This window comes from Larus michahellis, chromosome 2 (genome assembly GCF_964199755.1).
Source record: "Larus michahellis chromosome 2, bLarMic1.1, whole genome shotgun sequence".
Taxonomy (NCBI): domain Eukaryota; kingdom Metazoa; phylum Chordata; class Aves; order Charadriiformes; family Laridae; genus Larus; species Larus michahellis.
The window spans coordinates 151,849,974-151,872,579 of record NC_133897.1 but is presented as its reverse complement, the minus strand read 5'-3'; the positions used below and the strand labels follow the sequence as shown (position 1 = coordinate 151,872,579).

General features: G+C 36.2%; 1 protein-coding gene across 3 annotated transcripts in view; it reads left to right on the top strand.

Annotated features, from left to right (window-relative positions):
* CSMD3 (CUB and Sushi multiple domains 3) overlaps positions 1-22,606 on the top strand; it is a 684,352-nt gene that overhangs the window by 457,392 nt on the left and 204,354 nt on the right. For all 3 annotated transcript variants that reach the window (XM_074577705.1, XM_074577704.1, XM_074577703.1), the window contains 3 exons: positions 11,680-11,871; positions 15,833-15,971; positions 18,159-18,346. In XM_074577705.1, coding sequence (XP_074433806.1) covers positions 11,680-11,871; positions 15,833-15,971; positions 18,159-18,346 — 519 coding nt within the window. The remainder of the gene's footprint in view (positions 1-11,679; positions 11,872-15,832; positions 15,972-18,158; positions 18,347-22,606) is intronic.

The window sequence follows — 22,606 nt, the reverse complement described above, 5'->3', positions numbered from 1 at the left end:
TGTCATGTGTCTCAGATTAATGTTTTAAGTTCATATTTCAATTTCATATGTGTGAAATCTATTCTCTGAATCTGAAAAATTGTTTTCTGCTAAAGCAATACAAAATTGAACATTGTACTTTAAGTTTCTTGGATAAAAGTTGTAATTCTGGCAGGTCATTTTATTTGCAAACAAAATCCATTACAAATCTTTGTAATTGTTTATGAAGCAAAATAAATTTGGAAGTGCAAAAATATCTTTACGTGGATTCATAATGTTATAAATGAAACTACTTTTCTGTTTCAAAAAATGTTCTCTTTAACTTCATCATCAGTTAATACAATAATACAGTTTGCCTCTTTAGACTCCTTGGGACCAAAATTATGTGCCTTGATTGACTGCATAAGGAGTATAATCTCAATGAAGAGATTCCCGTCCTTGCATAACTGTTACTACCAATAAGTAAGCAAAACTGCATGAGACCAGGGCTTGCTACTTTTTGTCTTCTATGTACAAAAAAGCACCTCCCAAGCCACTTGTGGAGATTTCACCCTGAAAATTAGCCTCTGCATTTATACGATCCATTGGTTATTCTACAGTCCTTGTTTGTAATCTTACGTAGAACTACAGGCAAACTGCAGTGGGGCTGGCAAATTCATCAGCTGAGGTTTACTTGAATTATTTTGATGAAACTATGTAAAGGTGACATTTTGCATCTTTAAATGTGTATGAAATTCATCCTGTCTCATTGAAATAACTTCTTACAATATGTTTTGCACGTAGAAGAGTAGTAGTTAGCTGGTTTTGCAGTATTCTCCAAAAAGGTACAAAATACAGAAGAAAACAGCATGGAATTTACATTCAGTCCTATGACTGGGAAAACCATTTTCCAATGGTAAAAAAATGAGATGCCATAGTTATTCTGTTCTCTGTTTTCACTGTCAAATTCTTGTATTGCATTAATGCTACTTTGGAGATGGTTTTGCTATTCTATTGCCATAGAAATATTTCTTTTTTTCTTAAAAGCATTCCAGTAAGCTGCCTAGTCTCGTAAAGGATAGATCTAGCAAAGACATTTGACTGAAGGAATGCTCATCTTTCAGTCTTCTATATATGACTGTGGAAAAAAAAATATTGATGGACTGGTAACTTCAGTTACTGTCTGGACATATTCAGACATACAGTCTGAGATATAATGCATTTACATAGAGGAATTTTAAAACCTTGCAAATGAAAATGAAAGTGAGAATCAGATCTTAATTCTTCTTTGTTTTGGGAAGGTGTAATCTCTGTAATGAGATTAAAGAAAACAGAAGCTGTTTTCTGACAGTGTTCTGTAACTTTTTGCAAGTGACCATACTATAATGCTTTCCTAAATAAAAAATTTTAGTTATCTACAAAGATCAGAGTAATGTCATTCAAGTGTGTGGACAGGTGGTTACCAAATAATGAGGCCAATTCTGTATCAGTCCCAAACTGTTCAATTATAGTACAAAAAAAAAAAATAATAAAGCAACAAGTCAACAAAAGCTGAATACTTCAGACAGATTAAACACCTTATTTTACGAGGTATCAGGACCTCCAAATTTGGCCTTATCTTTAGGAATTCCCAAAATATTAATAGGGTTTTGAAACTGTAAGGCTATAATGCATGTATACAATTTGTGATACTAAAAGACAAAACAGAAAATTTAACTTTTAAGATAAGAGCAATCTCCCCCTCTCTTCAGAAGATTTTAGTTCACCCAGAGTGCAAAATGAAGGACAAGGCAAACCAGCAGTGCTTTTCTCTGTTGCACAGCTGTATCCTTAACAGTTACAAGAGAATAGGTTGCACGCTATTCTGTAAAGAATCAAACATGTATTTTCACTCAGATCATGTTAATGATCTTTTCAGTAGAAATGGTATTAAAAAATGGGTGATCGTTGGTAAGATGTTTCAGTGCATGAGTAGCCCTTGTGTGTGGTCCAAGATCCTGGTGATTGCTTCTTTCTGAGAAGCTGTTTCTACCCCCCTGTATTCATATACACACATAAAGAAATATGCCATCTGAAATAGGGGTAGATCTGGTGTAAAAAGCTTAAAAACCCCTATAGTTCCAAAAAAAACCAAACCCAAAACATGCAATCTAAATGAAATTAAGATTTTCAAAACACTTCTCCCCAGCTGGAATGCATTGCCAGCATGATTACATATTGTCACAGTATCCATTTTCTGCTGAGTTCCAGCAATTATCTGAAACCATATGTCAATTAATTTATTTGGGGTTGGGTTTCCTACTCAGTGCCAAAACTATGGGCAAATGCTTAAGGGATAATAGATGTTCAGAACTGAAGAGTTCATATTTATGGAAAAAGAGATCTACTTAAGAACTGGGAAAAAAATAGCTCATAAGGTTGCCCAATAAACATGATAAGAGCAGTGTAGTACTTCAGAGTGTATTAACAAAATGAATTTTAGTAACTAATATAAACTGACAACAAAAACAATAAGAAAAAAAGAAAATTAGGTTATCTCCTTAAATCTGTGTCTGTTATGTCTCTAAGAACTGAAATGTATTTGATAGCAAAATCAAATAAAGTCCCTTAGGAAAGAACTTGGTCTCAACCCTTTCCCCCACAAAAAAGATGTGAGACTATAACAGTTTACAATCTGAACAAAACTTTTTTAAAAAGCTCAGTTAACAATTGCTACTAAATACTATTGATTGACAATCAGGAGAATGCATAAAAATAATCAGGATACAAATTCCGAATACAACAGCAATGAAATAATATTTAAGTATGCAGTTAGCCAAGTAGTCTGTGTTTTCCAGCTTGAGTTATCAGGTTCTAAAATTTATTATAAAACTTATCATTACTGGTAATACAAACCATTGCTGTTGGAAACAGAAGTATAAATCACCAAATTTCATACAGAATTGTATGCACTACAAAACAAAACCAACATGATAAATATTTAGTAATATGGGGACTTGACTTGGCATCTATGGAAACCACGAATTTGTGATGTCTTTCGGAACTACCTCTATTGTTGAGCCTTCTTGGAAAATGTAACAAGTGAATCTACACCGATTGAACTATGCATGGAGTGAATTTCTTAATGAGTTCAAATATACATTAAATATATATAACGGTTTAACTAAAAACCATGAATATGTGGCAGGAGAAAGATGCAAACACAAACCAGACAGTTGTTTCTTTTTCTTTTTTTTTTTTTTCAAGGCCTTGGCAGCAGTCTCCAGTGTGCATCTCTTCATGCAACTTTACAAGTTGTGGCTTGGCTGTTTCTGTAAGCCTGGGGACAGCCAGCAAAATCCCCACTGAGGGATTGCACAGGTGCACAGATTCACAAGAAAACTGTAACTCACTTAGTGAACTTGTTTTTCAAGACAGAACAATCTACTTGACTTAACACTTGTTTTGACAATAGCATATGCACACAGTCTATGTTTGAAAATTAAATGTTTGCAAAGACAAGTACATAAGACAGTTGGGGTGTCAAGATGTTCAAACTTTATGTTACAAACCCCTTTTTGTGTTCTGCCCAAGATGTGGTCCCAGAGGCAGCCAGGGAGATCCCCACAGAGGGCTACTGGGGAGGAATGTTATCCTTCCTGTTTCAATATGAAACCTTTCTTCAGTCACCTGTTTCCTGTTCTGAATTGTGGTACCAGACTTGGTGCTAGGATGCACTTGGTCAGTGTAAGAGGGAAATAAGACTCAGAAAGGTTCACTGAGAGTTATAGAGGTATGGTGGAGATGGGCCCTGCTGTCTGCAGGATAAGTACCATTCTTATGGCTTTGGACAGCAATATCACCCGTTGGCTTTTCCAGAGCCTTGGATTGTTAAGGTGGTTGCTGCTGCTGCTCTGAGAAAGTTTGGAGCATGTTACCTGGAAGCTACGGTTGACAATCCACAGCACGTACTGCTCCAGCATCTCTCTCAGTTCATACAGCAACAAGAGAAGCAAGCCAATCTGCTGTCCTAGCCCTAGACATTCAACATGGACCTTCTCTTCTTCCAGAAATCCCTTCAAGAATTTCATCTGTTGTCTGGTCTTCTTGGAATATCTGCAACAGAAACTTATACTGATGATTTAGCCATTTTCTTTCCAAGCTTTTATTTCATTTAGAATAGTGAAGCATTATTTGAAACAAAACTGAAGCTAGGCCTAAGTATTGCATTCTTTGAGCTATTGACTCTTGAACTAGTCAGGAAATTCTATGTGAGAAGCCACATCAGTATGTATTCTATCTTCTGCTTCATATCAGACAGGAGAGATTTGAACTGTGGTCTACCCCAGTTTACTAATTTCTGGGTGTTTTGTTTGTTGGGGTTTATTTTTCCGTGCAAAATAAACCTGACCTATCTTACACCTCCTAACTTACTTACTGTTGCAGAATCTGAGAGTAATGAAACCCAAAGTTAAGTGTTGAAGGGGTGCATTGCCCCAGATAAAATTCTAATTCTATGCTTTATTCTTAATGTTTTCCCATTTTAATTTTCAAACAATAACTGTCAAACTTAGATAGAATCTATGAAGTCATGCAAAGTCAACAAACTGAGTCTAGGGTTAGAATTTACTTAAGAATTATAATGGCTATGCTCCTAAATCTCTGTTAGATGTAGGGGAGAATCAGAAGTTAAAAATAGATTAAAAAAAATTATCTCAGCAGTGCTTCTGTTGGTAGAAGACTGAATAAAACGACTGTGGCTGGTTCATTCTTTCTTTTTCAGGAAAAGTTGTATAGAAGGTTGGATTTGAGATAGCAAATCAGGCTGACCTGATTTTCAAACAGGCAGTATTAGAGATGCAGGGAGACTGCAGTGTCCATATGGGTAAAGGTATTACATGGAGTCTGGGACAGCTTGAATTTTGAAGGTGCAGTCTGTCAGGATTGGTTCATGCTGATGCAAATTTGAAAGACCCAACAATTATAGGAAGCCTTTATTTAAAGTGATAGGAGTTTGGAAGTACATGTTGGTTTAAATTGGTTAAGAAAAAAAAATTTTTGACATGAGATGAGTTATGAAGAGCTTGAAATTTGAAAAGCTTAGAGCTTCTGCCCTGATTTTGTGCTCTGGGGAGAAAAAAAAATAAAGAAAAAAAGGAAAAAAAGAAAAAAAAAACTTTGGGTTTTTTTTCCCCCATAATTCTCAAATAAACAAAAATATTCGCCTTTCTTTTCTTTCCAGAAGACATGCACAAATTAATCAAAATGAAGAAGTAATTTTGTCTCAGAGTTGGGATTCAGACTCTTTACTGATATTGGACTTGACATGCACTAGAAAACTAAATTTAGAAATCACTGTGAACAGCAAGAAAACCCAAGACATTTATTATATTGATCCCGGCATCAGTGCAGTCTATTACTGCCTTGTCACACTTTTAATGCCGTGTCTCAAAGTATCTTTCCTGCATGAAAATGGAGCTGTCATCTAGGACATTACAGTCACATATCAAATTGCCTGGGCTTTTGAACTATCAGAAACCTTTGGACCCTGGCAGTAACTTTCTATTTTTCAGGCAGGAATGATCAATTTACAATAATTTAATTATCTGATTTATTGTTCAAATGTTTTTAAGTGCCTTATTATTAAAGACATGTATCAAAATGTTTTTCTACCTCATATCAAGGAAACCTGTAGACAGATCTGTGGTTAAAATTTCTGGGTATGACCGAATGCTGGTTTAATGGCTTCTGCAGCTCTGTAGCAGCTTTTCTACAGGCATGTACAGCTAGTCAAGCGATGATTTAAGATACTACCTCATCTCATCTTAACTGCTCAGAACATATGAATCTGATCATATGAGTGCTCTTAGGACAAATCCAAACTGGTTGGGGGCAGGGCGGGGGGGAATTTACATGGCTTGGCTGCTATGAAACTCCAAAAGAAGATTCTGCCCCACTTCCTTCAAGTCACATAGCAGGAATGGGGTAAGATAACTAACTTTCCAGAGTAAGTATAACTTGTGCCTGTGCATTAGCACATGTTTTCTGGAGAATTGGTGGTCTCATATTCAAAGTTTACATTAGAGAATATTTTGTATGGATATCTAAGTCTCACTTGCGGGTTCTTTGGCTATTTCTGTATTAGCAAGTAACATAGACTAAAAGGAGCTGATATAAAGATTGAAACAGCTGGTACTGAAACACTGCTAGCAACACTGTTCATATTTCAGCGATATTCTTAGTTCAGAGTTGCTGTAGTGTAGTTCAGAACTGTGTCTTCCAGTTTAGTTTCATCCAAAAGGAATCAATTCATGTGCTCCAAAACCATGCCCCAATGTAAATCAGAACACAATCTGGAATTTTACTTCACAAACACACTCAGCTCCAAACACTTTCTGCCACTCTGACCACACAGAAAGACATACACGTTCTGTGTGTCTCATCTGTCCAAAATTCCTCACCTATCGAGTCTCATTCATCTCCATCCTGAAGCTGGAGTGTTTGGTCAGGAACTGTCTGAGTTCTTAATCTAGCACAAATCTTTTGACTGATTGTAGCGTAATTAGCAAACTAGCTAATAAAATCCAAGCTAACACTACCCAGAGAAAGAATAAAATAGGGCTCTGCATTTCTCTACCTTCATTAGGGAAAAAAAGCTCTCAGATGATCACACACAGGTTTATGCTACACAGTCATTCTTGCACCTGTCATGCTGCGTGAACTAGATAATAGACATGTAGTTTATAGTAATTTAATTGATTACATTTACAAATCATACCTCACTAGTTGTTCAAGACAATGTGACCATAAGAGAAGTATTTTCTCAACTGTGCGTTTACAATGATTGTAACAGAATAAAACCTGATGTATTCTTTTCTTACATTATCTATCAATTTTAATATGTCACAAAGAACTTTAGAGCCCATACATGAATTTATGGGGAATTGTGATAGCCTGCTCCATTTATTTTGCAGAAAGCTCTCAAGACTGCATTGCAGGCATGATAGTAAATATATAAGGGACTTTCTAATTCCTGAGCTTTTTGCTTACTCAACAAATTTTCATGGGGAATGATGAAGGTAGTGATTGAGGTCCCTGAATTTATAATAGGAAAAAAAATTCAGTTCTTGTACTGGAATAGACAGTTAACAAGTAAAACAGTATAGCTACTTCAAAAGAAGAAAAAAAATAGACTGAAGGTAGATAATGAAAAGAAATATTAAAAAGAATCACCAAACCCAAACAGAATAAAGATGCAAAAAGAGAGTTGAGAATGCAGTACAGAACGCACCCTATCAAGACTATTATAATATAGATCCTCTCTAAAATCAAACAAACACATTTTTTAACAGTAGTAATGATGGGCAAGAGTCAGGCAGTTGAAACTAAATCTAAGTAGCAGAGCAGACATTACAGAAAGCTGTGATTAAGAAACTCCATTTGAATATATGGCTAGTATATTTTAGCTCTCAAGAAATACATTAGTTCCATAATCATATATAGTACTGAGATTTTTCTTCTCTGGTTTCCTTCTCATATAATTGTTTTTTAACCTTGCCCCAAAAAAGATATTTCCATATTTGAGCATTCTTATTCTGACAATTTGATTTATCAAAAAAAAAAAAAAAATTTCCATCTACTTTTTGAAGCAAATATATGACATCAAGTGAGTCAAAATAAAATTTATTATAGCAAATTTATTCATAAAATGTATGTTACATACTATTTGTCTAACAAATAATGGAACAGGTAAGAAAAATAAATAAATAAAAACTAAAAAAAAAATATATAAACCTCTACCACCATTTACATTCATATAAGCCTCTACCAACATTTAAAATGAAAATCAAATTAAAATGACAGCTGTCCTTTTGTATTTTAATCTATTAGTTACATTTGTTGGAATGCTCTATAGAGGTAAGTGTATATTTTGAAATGTAGATGAGAGATACAAAACTGATTGAAGTCCTTGCTCTCAACAGCAGTAACAAAATATTGGAGATTTTTATATAGATATAAATAAAAAATTTAGAGCAAGAGATGTGTCAAAAACTTATCTATGTTTGACTTATCCAGTACGCACACCTATTCAAGGTTTTAACCTATTTTTACCCAATCACATTCCCAAAGACCGTGGCACAAATTATACTAACTACTCTAAGTTAGTAGCTTTGTAGCATTACAGTGTATTTGCATTAAGAAATCATCACTGCTTTATTATCCTGATGATGATATTGAAGATAATGTCACACAACTACATGAATAAATAAAGCACATATCATGTAGTAGCAATATTATGGATGGTTTTTTTTCTGTCTTTCTTAAAATGCCTCCTTAAAGTAGTACTTTAACAGAGAACATAGAAACAAAATTTCCTGCATATTTTAGACAAATGAAAACAAAATTATTATTTATTTATGAGAAAGTAAAAATAAATATATCATTTCATGAATCCTAGTGCTTTTAATGGCGTGCTTTCCCTTTCATAAATTTTATTCATTGAGAATACATTAATTTATTTTTATAAACCTATTGGGAATTTCTGTATGACATTCATGGTTCGTTCTATAGTAGTAGCTCACCTTGTCTGTCAGTCTGTTTCATAAATCCTTCAATTAGAATTGATACTATTAATAGAGCCTTGGAAATTGCCGAACAAACTCTGAAAATGAAGGATCAGACTTTTAGAAACTGAGTACTTAAAAGCCTAAAATCCAGACTTAATAGTGATTTATCTACATCCACTGTGGGAGCAGAGAACCTATCTTTTGCATTCTAGTGCTATAATGCGAAAATCAGGCTTAACACAGTCATCTTTTTTTTTTTTTTTTTTTTTTTAAATTAAGTCTGAGTGTATTTAATATGAAATTGCAAAGTTACAAAACAGTCATAGAATAGTTTAGGTTGGAAAGGACCTTTGGAGACCTTTAGTCCAACTCCCTGTTCACAAAAGAGTAATATAGATCAAGCTGTTTAGAGCTTTGAATATCTCCAAGATTGGAGATAACACACCACCTCTGAAAAAATTGTTCTGGCATTGACCACCCTTGAGTGAATTAGTTTTTTCTTTTATGCAGTTGGAGTTTTGCTTGTTGCAACTTCTGAATGCTTCACTTGTGCTTTTGTTGCATGCTTCCAGGGAGAGGTTTGTCTTCTCTATTCGTTTTCTGCAAAGCTGCTTTCCAGCAAATTTTTTCTTGTGATCGATTTGTCCCAGCTGCAGGATTTTGTGTTTCCGTTTTTGAACTTCATGAAGTTTCTTTCAGGCCTTTTCTCCAGCCTACTGAGATCTCCCTAAATAGCATTGCTTCACTAAAGCATATCAACTGATCCTCCAGTCTCTGTAAACTTGCCAAGAGCTTACTTGGTCCTATTGTCCCCATCTTTAATGAAGGTGACAATATTGAAGTCAACATCCACCCCTGAGGGACACTGCTGATAATCAGCTGCCACGTGGGTTTTGGATCATGGACACTCTTTGAGCCTGGCAAAACAGCCTGTTTTCCATCCATTTCATACTCCACTTACCCAATCCATGTTGCACCAATTTGACCACAAAGCTAAAAGTGCAAGAGGTAGATTGAACAAACATGGAAGTATGCAAGAAGGCAAAGGAAAAATAAGGAAAAATATATTAAAAAAAAATAAGTAAAAGGTTGGCCTTTGTATCTCATGTTATAAAGTTAATTTGCATAATTATTACTAAGTTATTAAAACATCCCAAACACTTTGTATCAGGATTTCCAAACAGATCGGGGTGGTTCTTTACCTTCTTTTTCAGCCATACACAATTCTTTTGCAGAATGATACAATCTAGTAAGAACAGTATGATGTACAATTAACAACAAACTTTATAGGAACAACTTTATCTCTTGAGCACTTCAAGAAAGATTACAAATTCCGTTTAAGTATCATTCTCCTAGAATTGATTTCAGCATGTTTTAAATAAGGCACAGGGTGTTTCTCTTGTTTATGGCAAGTTTCAAGGCAGGTAGTATTTAAGTGGCCAGAACAGAGTTTCTATCCAATACGAACTGCTCAGACTGGCCAACACTAATCAAAAGATACAGTGTGTTCTGTGTTTTCAGCAGGGAGGAATGCAGATTAATATATGACTGGTTTTACTACTTGCTTTAGTCTAAGTTTACCTTAAGAATTTCTTTTTTACTTCCGACCGGTGTTAACATTATGAACCTTTTCACATTTGATGAAATTTCACTGCTATGCTTCACTATTTTAGTCTCTTGCACACAAAATTTGCAAGATCTGTCAATATAGTGCAGTGAAATTTAGTAATGCTGTGTTTTAGTAATACTTTTTTCTAAATTAAAAGCCAGCAGCTTATTTAAAGATATAAACAGGAGTCCTGATCAGCCTAAAGCACAAATTTTAAAAACTTCCATGATTTTATGGAAAAAAAAAATAAATCGTTATCTTTCATTTATTATGCAGTAGTTAATGTTTTAAAGAAATATTTATTTAATTTTTGTGGAATGAGGAGGAAAAGTATCCCTAATTTCTGGTAATAATTGATTTTTTTTGTATTCAGGTGGGGTTTTTTTGTTTGGTTTTTTTCCCCTTTACTCAGTCCATAAAAATCCTCCTAGCTTTCTAGAGCTAATTCTTTTATTTTTATTAAGTGTATCTTGAAAAGCAAGATACTTGTTTTTTTTAGGGAAATAACCAATTTAGACCAAGATTTCTTCTTCAAAACATAGTAAATATATAAGCCACACGCATTTCAGGTGAATACGTTGCTGTAGGCTGGTATTAGCTCCCCAGAAAGAAGGCATCTGAATTAAATCTTAGTACTGCCACTTTGTGTTTATGTTACCCAGATTGCTGAGCTCAGTGGGACCAGTTCCACAGCCAACTCTGACATTTGTTATTTATTTGTAATACGTATAAATGTTGCAGTTCTATAGTGTAAGTAGGAAATAATAGTTACTTAAATAAACATTGATGTGCTTACTTTTAAAATAAGCTTACATATTTTGGTGCATAATATATTAAATAATATGTTGATCATAATATGTTAAATTTTGGGAAAACATCTATAAATCTCATACTTCTCTTGTAGTCATTGACTTTGTGCAGTCTTAGTAATAATCTGTACTTTAATAATTAATGTACTTAGTAATAATCTGCATTATGTGTAACTCTGTATTCTCTTAGACTAAGTCTATGTGTATTTTTTGTGCAGGTGACCTCTTTAATATTATTACAAAAGCCTAGCGTAGTAGATATGTCATGCGCAAGGGTATAGATATGAATGATCAATGAAACTCACTTCCAAATCTATGACTAAATGTTACACAATACATATGTTAAACAACTATAGAATTGTGGAGAACTGGAGATGTGTGCCGGCATAATTTATTGGACAACCTGAGGTTCTTAATTCATTCTTTCCATTACTCATATTAAAAATCCCTCTAAGTTAGAAGTGCTGAGTGTCCAGGGTACTAGGAAATCTCTTACTTTCTGTTTTACATATTGCAATGCTCCACAGAATCTTTCCCCCCAAAAATTAAATAAAAAATTAGACACCTTCAATAATTACAGCAGGTGGCAAAATAGTATAAAAGCAGCAGATTGTTGGATGATATATCAAAATTTTAGAAGTAAATAGGAAAATTTTGAATTACAGAGCTTCCTGATTAAAAAAAATGTAATGGGGCAAAAATGGATTGAAAAGATGACTTTAAAAAAAGAATATTTTACTTTTTCCCTCATTGCTAGGTTCTGTAGCTACTGCCTGCCGTGACCCTGGTGTCCCCATGAATGGAACTAGAAATGGAGATGGAAGAGAACCTGGAGATACTGTCATTTTTCAGTGTGACCCTGGATATGAACTGCAAGGAGATGAGAGAATAACGTGCATTCAGGTTGAAAACCGGTACTTCTGGCAGCCCAACCCACCAGTCTGTATAGGTATGCAGAAGAAATCAAATAATGCTTTCCTAAATTTTGAAATTCTGGTGTAATGAATCACACTGCTCTAGGAATTTTCTTTGAAGAACAAATGCATACAAGCACTGCACATATGATAAATTATTCTGCATAAAGCTCCGATGAACATTACCAAAATCTTTCCTCTGTAGTTGTTAGTATAATAATTCTTATCCTTTCCCTCTCATTTGTATCATTTATAATTTGATGGTCTGTGTCAGATAAAGCAAGAAAGTCAATGTCAATGATTCTATTAACTTTGCCTTAAAACTTGAAAAATGGTGATGAGTGTGGAGGATTTGGTTCCTATGCCTGTATGTACAAAATATCAGTCAGATGACCTAGTAATTTTATAGATCAGGGCTACAGTAGGATGCAATAGGAAAGAATTAGAAGATGGTAGCCTAATTTCTCTGGCAGTCTTCATTATTTTAGAAAGAACAAAATTTTCATTAGTGAAAATTATAATGTAACATTTATTTCTGGAAATATTGTCTCAGTCTCTAATGCTATTCTGATTAACGTAGCTCATATTAAATGGACTTGGAAAGCATTTAACTTGGTTAACTGAATCGTGGTAAAAAGTAATAGGAAATTATGAAAGTCTCTAGTAGATAGTAGCCTTGCAATAATCTTTTCTGAGGCATTCCTAATCGTTATTATTATTGATCTAGGAAGTATCTAAACTATCACTTCTAAAAACTGATCTAGAGGTAGAGTGACAAATAATCATGGGGTTATGTCCCATCTAGGTAGTTTGGTAAGTAATTAAATGATGCTTATTTGCTCAGTTTGTTCTTCAATGCAGTCAAACGTGATATCATGATGTAGAATCATCAGTCCCAAGCACAAATACAGGCTGGGCAGAGAATGAATTGAGAACAGCCCTGTAGAGAAGGACTTAGGGATGTTGGTGGATGAGAAACTCAACATGTGCCAGCAATGTGCGCTGGCAGCCCAGAAAGCCAACCACATCCTGGCCTGCATCAAAAGAAGCATGGCCAGCAGGTCGAGGGAGGTGATTCTGCCCCTCTACTCTGCTCTCATGAGACCCCACCTGGAGTACCATGTCCAGCTTTGGAGTCCTCAGCACAAGAAAGACGTGGACCTGTTGGAATGGGTGCAGAAGAGGGCCATGAAAGTGATCAGAGGGCTGGAGCACCTATGCTATGAGGACAGCCTTGAGAAAAGAAGGCTCCGAGGAGACCTTATAGTGGCCTTCCAGTACCTGAATGGGGCCTATAGGAGAGATGGGGAGGGACTCTTTATCAGGGAGCGTAGCAATAGCATGGGGGGTAACCACGTTAAACTGAAAGGGTGAGATTTAGATTCAATATTAGGAAGAAATTCTTTACTGTAAGTGTGGTGAGACACTGGAACTGATTGCCCAGAGAAGTTGTGGATGCCCCATCCCTGGAAGTGTTCAAGGCCAGGCTGGATGGGGCTTTGAGCAACCTGGTCTAGTGGGAGGTGTCCCTGCCCGTGGCAGAGGGCTTGGAATTAGTTAATCTTTAAGGTCCCTTCCAACCTGAACCATTCTGAAATTCTATAATTCTATGAATAATAGAAGATTTTGTCTCAGGGGACAGCAGCTGCTGACCTGAAATTCCCTAAGGGTTGTGCTAGGTAACTTGTTGTGGTTTAACCCCAGCTGGCAACTAAGCACCATACAGCTGCTAGCTCACTTTCCCCCAGTGGGATGGGGGAGAGGATTGGAAGAGTGAGAAAACTCACGGGTTGAGATAAAGGCAGTTTAGTAAGTAAAGCAAAAGCCCTGCATGCAAGCAAAGGAAAATAAGGAATTCATTCACTAGTTCCTATTGACAGGCTGATGTTCAGCCATCTCGAGGAGAGCAGGGCTCTGTCATGCGTAATGGTTACTCTGGAAGACAAACGCCATCACTCTGAATGTCCCCCTGCTTCTTTCTTCCCCACCTTTATATGCTGAGCATGATGTTATATGGTATGGAATATCCCTTTGGTCAGCTGATGTCAGCTGTCCCAGTTGTGCCTCCTCCCAACTTCTTGTGCACCCCCAGCTTACTCACTGGTAGGGTGATGTGAGAAGCAGAAAAGGCCTTGACTCTGTGTAAGCACTGCTCAGCAATAACTAAAACATGCCTGTATTGGCACAAATCCAAAACATAGCCCATATTACAACTATGAAGAAACTTAACTCTTCCCAGCAAAAATTGGCACACCTGTTAAATAGGATCTACAAGTTCGATGTATCGGAAAAAAAGGAAAATGGGCCACTCCAAGGTAGTGCAAGTGGAAGAATATTGGATAGGCCAGTTGCACTGGTATTTCCCTGAGTCACATCATTATGAGATACTGTCACGTCCAAAGCAGGACTGCCTGAATGGAGTGTCTGAAAGGAGGGAGGTAAAACAAAGGCGTCTAAGACAATCAGACAAGAGTCCTTGGATCTAGAGTGGTGTAGAGGTGACACTGCAACTGTGAGAACATCAGCTCCACAGTGGCATTCTTCCTGCTTTGCTAGGAAGTGGCTAGAAAGTTGCTCAGCGGAAAAGGACCTGTGGATATTTGTTGGCAGCTGTATGAATATGAGCCAGCAGTGTGCCCAGGTGGCCAAGACGGGTCAGAAATAGTGTGGCGAGCAGGAGTAGGGAAGTAATTGTCCCCCTGTACTCAGTACTGGTGAGTCTGCACTTTGAATACTGTGTTCAGTTTTGGGCCCCTCACTACAAGACACTGAGGTGCTGGGGCATGTCCAAAGAAGGCCAATGAAGTTGGTGAAGGTTCTAGAGCACAAGTCTTATGAGGAGCAGCTGAGGGAACTGGGATTGTTTAGCCTGGAGAAAAGGAGGCTGAGGGGAGACCTTATCGATCTCTACAACTACCTGAAAGGAGGTTGAAGCGAGGTGGGTGTCAGTCTCTTTTCCCAAGTAACAAGTGATAGGACAAGAGGCTTGCACCAGGGAAGGTTTAGATTCGATATTAGTAAGAAATTCTTCACTGAAATTGGTTGTCAAGTAATGGAACAGGCTGCCCAGGGAAGTGGTTGAGTCACCATCCCTGGAGGTATTTAAGAGACATGTAGATGTGGTGCTGAGGGACGTGGTTTAGGGGTGGACTTGGCAATATTAGGTTAATGGTTGGACTCGATTATCTTAAGGGTCTTTTCCAACCTAAATGGTTCTATGATTCTGTACGTAATTTAAGTAACCTTTGAGCTCATAGCATCTCTGTTACACAAGACCTGAATGAGTAACTCCTTTCACTGGTACGTAGATGATCACTTTATAGAATTCAGTTTTGCAAAACTATAAGTCTTTATAAATCTTATCTAGAATCTTTTGAATAAAATTTATGAAGTTCTTTCAAAAAAGATCTGTAGACAAAGTGCTAATTCTCTTGTTCTTATATGAAGTCTCAGTTAAAGAATGCTGTAGTGCAAAACTTCATGAGGTTAGTGATACTTTTCTTTTTTTTTATTAATTATTTACACCTCTGGACCACAAACACACAACATATCAGTCTTGATCTGAACTACCAATCAGTCTGGTGAAAATGCAGGTAAGTTTTATTATCAGTGTAAATAGATCATATTTCATAACCTAATAAGCTTCTTTCTGAAAGCCTTTAACAAGAAGTAGAAAGTGAAAAGCTTATCCAAACAATTTTTTTTATGTCTTCAGCCAGAGCATTTCTCAAGTTCACAGTATTTTCAGAAAAGCCTTGACATAATGTTATGCAAGCAAATAAAAGAACACAGAATTCAAAACCAAGCACTTCACTTAGTGGTATTAGTGTTTGTCTAAGGAGAAATATGAATATATTTTTTGTTTCTGTTAAAGCTTTGTAAATACTTCTCTTGTTTAACTTTTGGAGGACATTAAATGTCAGTGAACAGATTGCTGGTACTTGCTTCTTTTTGTCTTACCTTCTTTCCTCAATTCCGATTTATTTTTATTCACAGCTCCCTGTGGAGGAAACTTGACTGGCTCATCAGGTTTTATACTTTCACCAAACTTCCCTCATCCTTATCCCCACAGCAGAGATTGTGACTGGACTATCACTGTTAATAATGATTATGTTATATCATTAGCATTTATCAGGTAAACTGCTACTTGCTCATGTATTTTAAAGTCGTGTTTGTAGCTTTATTACTCGCAGTTGTTCAGAGCTTTGTAGGGTAACATATGTATACTTAATTAACTATCAAAGTGATTAGTAATTGTTACCTTTGTTGCCAGTTGCAACAAATACATTAGAGTATTCAGTTCACATAGAGGTGGAGCTTGGGAGCTCATGGCTCCTGTTCAGTTAAAGGCACTCTCAGTTTACACCAACTAATGTCGAAGTGGATGGTGCTTAATTTACCAAGCCTTCCTGAGAAGGCACCATGGAATAACTCACTGAATTCTCCCTAACCCAGGAGGATGGTCTTTAATAATGAAACCTATTGATTCATCATATTTTGTATGAGACGCTCACCTGCTATTTAAGCAAAATTTCAAAAATATTTTTTTTAAATTTAGTTTTAGTAGTCCATATCATTTCAGGATACTTCAACAGGATACTTCCTGTTGTTCTGGTTATTAAATGGAATTGGTTTAGCATTTTCCTCAAGATTAAATTGAGTTTAATAGAACCCACAGAGAAACTTTTGCCATCTGCATTGTGTGTAACCCATAAAGTTAGTTAATATACATATTATGTGTGAAAAATATGCATGCCAACTGGGGCATATGAAGATGTCACAGGAAAGTTAAACATTGTACTTGTAATGTCCCATCAAATTTAAGTCCTCCTTATGCTGGATATTCTATAATAATGGCTTTATTGTTCTGATCAGTGATAATGTGATGACTTGTTTAGTGATGTAGGTCATAGTTGTCTATTCTCAGTGCTCAGTGATATAGTGTTTTGAAGAATTCCTTTCAACAAAATTAATTAATCAATTATATTTACGTATTTAACAATTAAACTATTTTGTTGGTGATTTCAGAATTCTGTAAGTTGCTAAGCAACTTTGTACTGTGCAGTAGCACGTTTTTTTAGTGAAATATCATAAGCTCAAAATATTTAAGAAAATTCTGCTCTTTATATTGTAATTTAGATATAAGAGATCCTGTACCTTAGAATAAAACCAGTATTTTACAGGGTGACTCAGTGCAGTAGATCCCAAATATTTCCAAGTTGTTCTTAAAATTTGGATAATTGCAATGATTCTTGAGAGAAGCTGACAAGCTTAGTCTTGGTCAAAGTAGATTGCATACTTACTGTGACTTACTTCACTTACGATGCACAGACTGTTCTAGAGAAAAAAACCCTTCCTGTATATAAACCAAACTCTGGATACTCCACTGAGTACTATTAAATATGCTTTTGCATGGGACTTACTCCGGCTAACTGTTTTAAACTGAAGTCAAACTACGGCACTTTAAAAATCAAAGCTGTTGACACTTTACTTTTGCATTTCTTTTGTAAGGAAATATTTTTTAAATAATCTAAAAATTTAAAATATTTTCCCTGAAGGAGCTGTACCAGGTCTTCAATGCCTAGATTTATTTTAATTGGAACCTAGTATCAAGTAGAGACAAAGTAATTCTAGTGGTTGGATTTTCATTCTTTTACTAACAATCTTTTTTTGAACTTTTTTTGTAGAGGGACAATCTTAGAAGTAAATTTGGATAACTCACTGCCTTTAACTAAAATTAAGTTCAAAATTAACTGATCAAGTTAATTAATTAACTATAGTTACATAATTAATGAAATCAATTAATTTTTTAAAATTAACTAATTTCAAAAGAAAAGATGAGGTTTCAGTATTACACCTTTTCATTTAAACTGATTATAGGCAAATTGCGTCTTGCTCTGGAAGATCATCCCCTGGCTGTGTGAAAGTGTCCAGTCTGACTGGAAGCTGTGTACATTACTCTGCAGCTGACTGCATTATAACATCAAGCATTTCTGACAAGGGTTTTAGTTGATCTACGTCATTTATTTCTATAAAGCTTTAGAAATATTGTTAGTTTGTTTGTTTGTTTGTTTTCTATTTAGAAAGTTTACATCTTTTTTTCTGGCTAGGAGCAAGATATTGTTTCTAAGCAGAGAACCAATAAATGTAGTATTTCTCTTGTATTCTAAGAAAACACTTCTACAAACCATTATTCTGACAGTGGAGTTATTTTTTTTTCCTTTTATGAAAACGGTGATAGAAAAAATTTATTTAAGCTAATAAGACTGAAAATGGTAGGCAAAGCATATTCTGTCTGATATTTCTCTTCTTTGTTCTACAGTTTCAGTATAGAACCAAATTATGATTTTCTTTACATCTATGATGGGCCAGACGGTAATAGCCCACTGATCGGGAGCTTTCAAGATAGCAAGCTGCCAGAGAGGATAGAAAGCAGTTCAAATACCATGCATCTGGCTTTTCGGAGTGATGGATCTGTTAGTTTTACCGGATTCCACCTAGAGTACAAAGGTAAATAGAATGGTTTATCTTTTCTATTAAAAAACATCAATGCATGAGTGTAAATTTTAATCTTTTTTATTTTCTCATAGTTTTCTGCTTGGCAATGTTTTGGTTTTGCCAATGTGTATAATAATAATAATACATATAACACATAATATATAATGTGTATTATCTATACATACAAAATGTAATGTTATAAAGGTACTGATTTAAGATAAAGCTTCTAATATGATTTCATTTAGCTGATACATGATAATGTTAAATGCGTGATTCCAAAGGAAAAAAATTCAGACAGCAGTTTACATGTTTCAAAAATAATGATGCAACTTAATAGCATATATACATGTTTTTTTCCAGAATACAATTTTTTTTAATTTTTCTTTTACATAGTAGGGCATTTTGGCATATGTGCATTTAGGATTCTGTAAGGTGAAATGATGTGCTAGAATCTAGAATACCAATATTGAAAATGAAAAAAAAATAATTTGGCTAGACGTTTGTATGATAGGCCATGGTGGAGCTGTCTGCCTGTCTCAGACAGATCTGTCTGAGGTTGTAACACACTAAACGTGAAAATAACAGCCTTCTAAAATTCATAACTTTCATAACTTTCAGCTTTCATAACTGCATCTGCATGTCTCAAGAAACAGAAATATTTTATATTATATGAATATGAAAATATCCAATAATCTGTAAAGACAACCAGAAGGAAAATATGGATGTTGCTGGTATAGAGGCAATACATCCTAACCTCCTTGTGTTTGTTTTCTGCTCTGTTTATTCTGAAAGCAGTTAGTAAACACAGAGGCACACAAAGGAAAGGCTGATGCATTTGGTGCTTTAGCAAACCGAGTCACCTTTTACTTTTATAAAGTCATTTGATTCTACAGATATAAAGGAAGTTGTCTCCACAGTATGAGCTAGTCCTAAGAAGTTAAAAGTAGGTCTTTAACATGTTGATGATGAGCACAGATGAATGTACTGTTCCACTTGACTTAAAAATATTTGTGCTTCCTTCTCAATTAAATTGGAGACTGAAAAATGCAGATGGAAGTGCTATAGAAGGCAGTTCAGGGGTGCAGAACTTCTAAAGAACAGGAAAGTATATTTATTTTTCAAAGGGAACAATCTTTTTCTTCTGTGCTGTTGAATACAGACCTATCTCATGGAATTAAAGGGTTTCTCATATCCACCAATCCAAGTATGAAAGATATTTGTAAGGGACACAGTCTCTTCTCATTCTTGTTCAAGGTTTAAACAAAGTGAACCACTGTACTTTGGAATCAAGGCAGAATACTATTTCTAACATTACTGCTAGCCTGTGTGTGCCACTAAGATCTCTTATTTCTTTCTGTGCTTCCATGAGTCATGATGCCAAAAAAATTATGTAGATTTTTAACACATTTGTAAAGGTACTGGAAATCTAAGTAATGGGAGAATGTAGGCATTAGATTATGTGTTTGTGTGTGTGTGCGTAAGTAAGGGGAAGTTTAAGTTTTCAATCTAATCCTAATTTTCCCTGTTCACCTAATATGGCTGTATCTCCTGCTTTTCGCGGAATACCCAGAGTATGCATTTCAACATCTACCTTAGAACAATGAGACATGAACAAAAGGAAGTATTTCTGATTAAAAAACTTCAAGGATTATTAAATTTGGACAGCTCAAAATCCCTTAAGCAGAGGACCAGCTTACTCAGTGATTTATTCTGTTTTTACTGGGACTATCTGCTAACTATGACACTGCACTGCTTAACTTATTTTAGTGTCATAAGAACGCTTACTGTCATGCTTAAAATTTGAAAGTGATATAACTGTTATTAGGTGTCAAAAGAGCAATTGTAAAGGTTTTTAACAGATTCTTGTTAGTTTCTTGTATAGTGGATTGTGAGTATCAAAATAATGTAAGCATGATATCTGCAATAGAAAACTGACATGCATTTAATTTAGCTAAAATGAGTAATTACATTATTGAGGAGAAAACTCTTAATAGAATGTTTTATGAACCATGTGGGGGGTTTCTTACTTCAAGTGTGTGACTGGGCATGGAGCGTACAGAGCAGCAGACTTCAGGGAGGAGTTGTTAGTGGTGTGATGTCATAAATAGAAGGGAAAAGGCAGAAGAAGGTAAAGAATGGATTCAAGGTGTGGACCTAAGAAGTTCTAAACTACTTTGAATAGCAGCTGCCATTTTGTGAAGCATTAACATTGTCAAGAGAAAAAAAGGGTTAGATTAGTTGAGGAAACCAACTACAGATGATGTAGTTGTAAGTGCCTGACACAGACCAGCTGGCTAAGAGAAAAGATGATACCTGGAAGAAGCATAGCCCTGATACTCACAGGGAATATTAACCACTTAACAGCTGCTGCAAGGACAATGTGGCTTAGCACAAGCAATCCAATGGTTCTCTTGAGTGTGTTCATGAAAATTTTTTGATGCAGGTGATCCCCTAGCTGACTAGGGCAAATACTCTGCTGGAATGGTTATTCACCATTGGGGCTGAAGACCCAATAAAAAGAAAATGTAAAAGGTTATGGTACTTAACACCTTTTGACCTTGTTTTTTACTGGTATATTTTGTCCCCCAGTCCTCTCTGAACCTACCAGTAGGGTTTGTGCAGCATTATCCACAGTGGAGGAAGAAAGAGTCAGGAAGCAGTTAAGCCATACGGTTGTACATATCTCCATCGGAACAGATGAGATGCATCCAAGAGTTTTGAGGAAGCTGGCTGATGCCACTGCAAAGCTGCTTTCTATCATCTCTGAAAGGTCATGGCAGTCAGGGTGGTTCCTGGTGAATTAAAAAGATTAATGTCATGTGCACCTTGAAGAAGGGCAAGAAGAGGACCTGGGGAAGTACAGGGCTACAAATTTTGACACACAGAAATAAGGCCACTCCAACGGAGAGTCACCAAGATGATTAGGAGGGTGGAGCATATAACATTTTAAACTCAATCCCCAGAAAGTTTATGGTGGAAATCTGCCTGGAAATATTTCCAAAACAAAGAAGGAGAAGCAGCTGTTTGGGAACAGTCTGCATGGATTTTACAATGGGTAATCGTGCCCGACCAACATGTCACTGTCTATGAGGAGATGAAAAGCTGTGCGGACAAGGGTGGAGTAGTGGATGTCCACTGACAGTGGGACAGGGCCAGTGAAGTCCCTGACTTCAGAAAGGCCTTGGACACTCTGTCCTCAGTATCCTGAGAGCCCAGTTTGATGAGATATGGGCTGCATAAGTTGATGATAACGTGGGTGGAAAATTGACTTGATTACTGAGCTCAGAATCTTGGCTAGTATTACTTGCAATTAATAATGTGGTCAGTATTCTCTTTATTGATGACCTTTATGATTGGACAGAAGTTGTTTGTGGACAACAAGAGTCTGGGGGGAAATGTTAGTGCTCTGGGATTTTATGAGGGATTTTACAAGGCTGGAGAATCAGGCTGACAGGAACTTTTGACAAAGGCATATGCAAAGTCCTGCATCTTCGATGGAATAACCCTGTGCAAGAGTAAAGGCTGGGGACTGACTGGATAGGGTAAAGCTCTGCAAAAAAGGATCAGGAGGGCCTTGTGTACAAATTGCCCATGAGCCAGCAGTGTGTCCTTTAAGTAAAGAAGGGCTGAGAGTGGAAGACTGGAAGCAAGAGTGGAATCAGCAGATCCGACAAGTGATTCTTCCCTCTGGATCTTCTGAGATCACACCTGGAGTACATTTAAGGGCTCACCATTCTGGGAAGATTTTGACACACAGAAATAAGTCCAGTCCAATGGGGAGTCACCAAGATGATTAGGAGGGTGGAGCATTTAAGATGCAAAGAGAACCTGAGGAAACTGTGTTTGCTTCAACTACCTAATGAGAGTGAAAAGACAGAGCCAGACTCTTCTCAGGGGCACATACTGATAAGATGGGAGATAATGGGCACAAGTTGCAACACGAAAAATTTCAATTAGATATTAAGGGGAAAAAAACCCCACATCACTCTGAGGGTAGTCAAACATTGGAACTGGTTGCCCTGAGATCGTGTCATCTGAATCCTTTGAAGTTATAACTGGACTGGACAAAGCCCTGAGCAACCTAATCAAATTAGCCCTGCTTTGAGTGGGGATTGTGATACATGTCTTCCGACCTAAATGGTTCTGAGTTGATGAACTTTTTCATACAAATGGTAGCAGCTGCAGTTGTGTCCTGTATGTATGCTAATCCTATTTGAAGTGGCAGTATTACTCAAGCTGTACTTCATTGACAGACCATATTTCTCAGATACA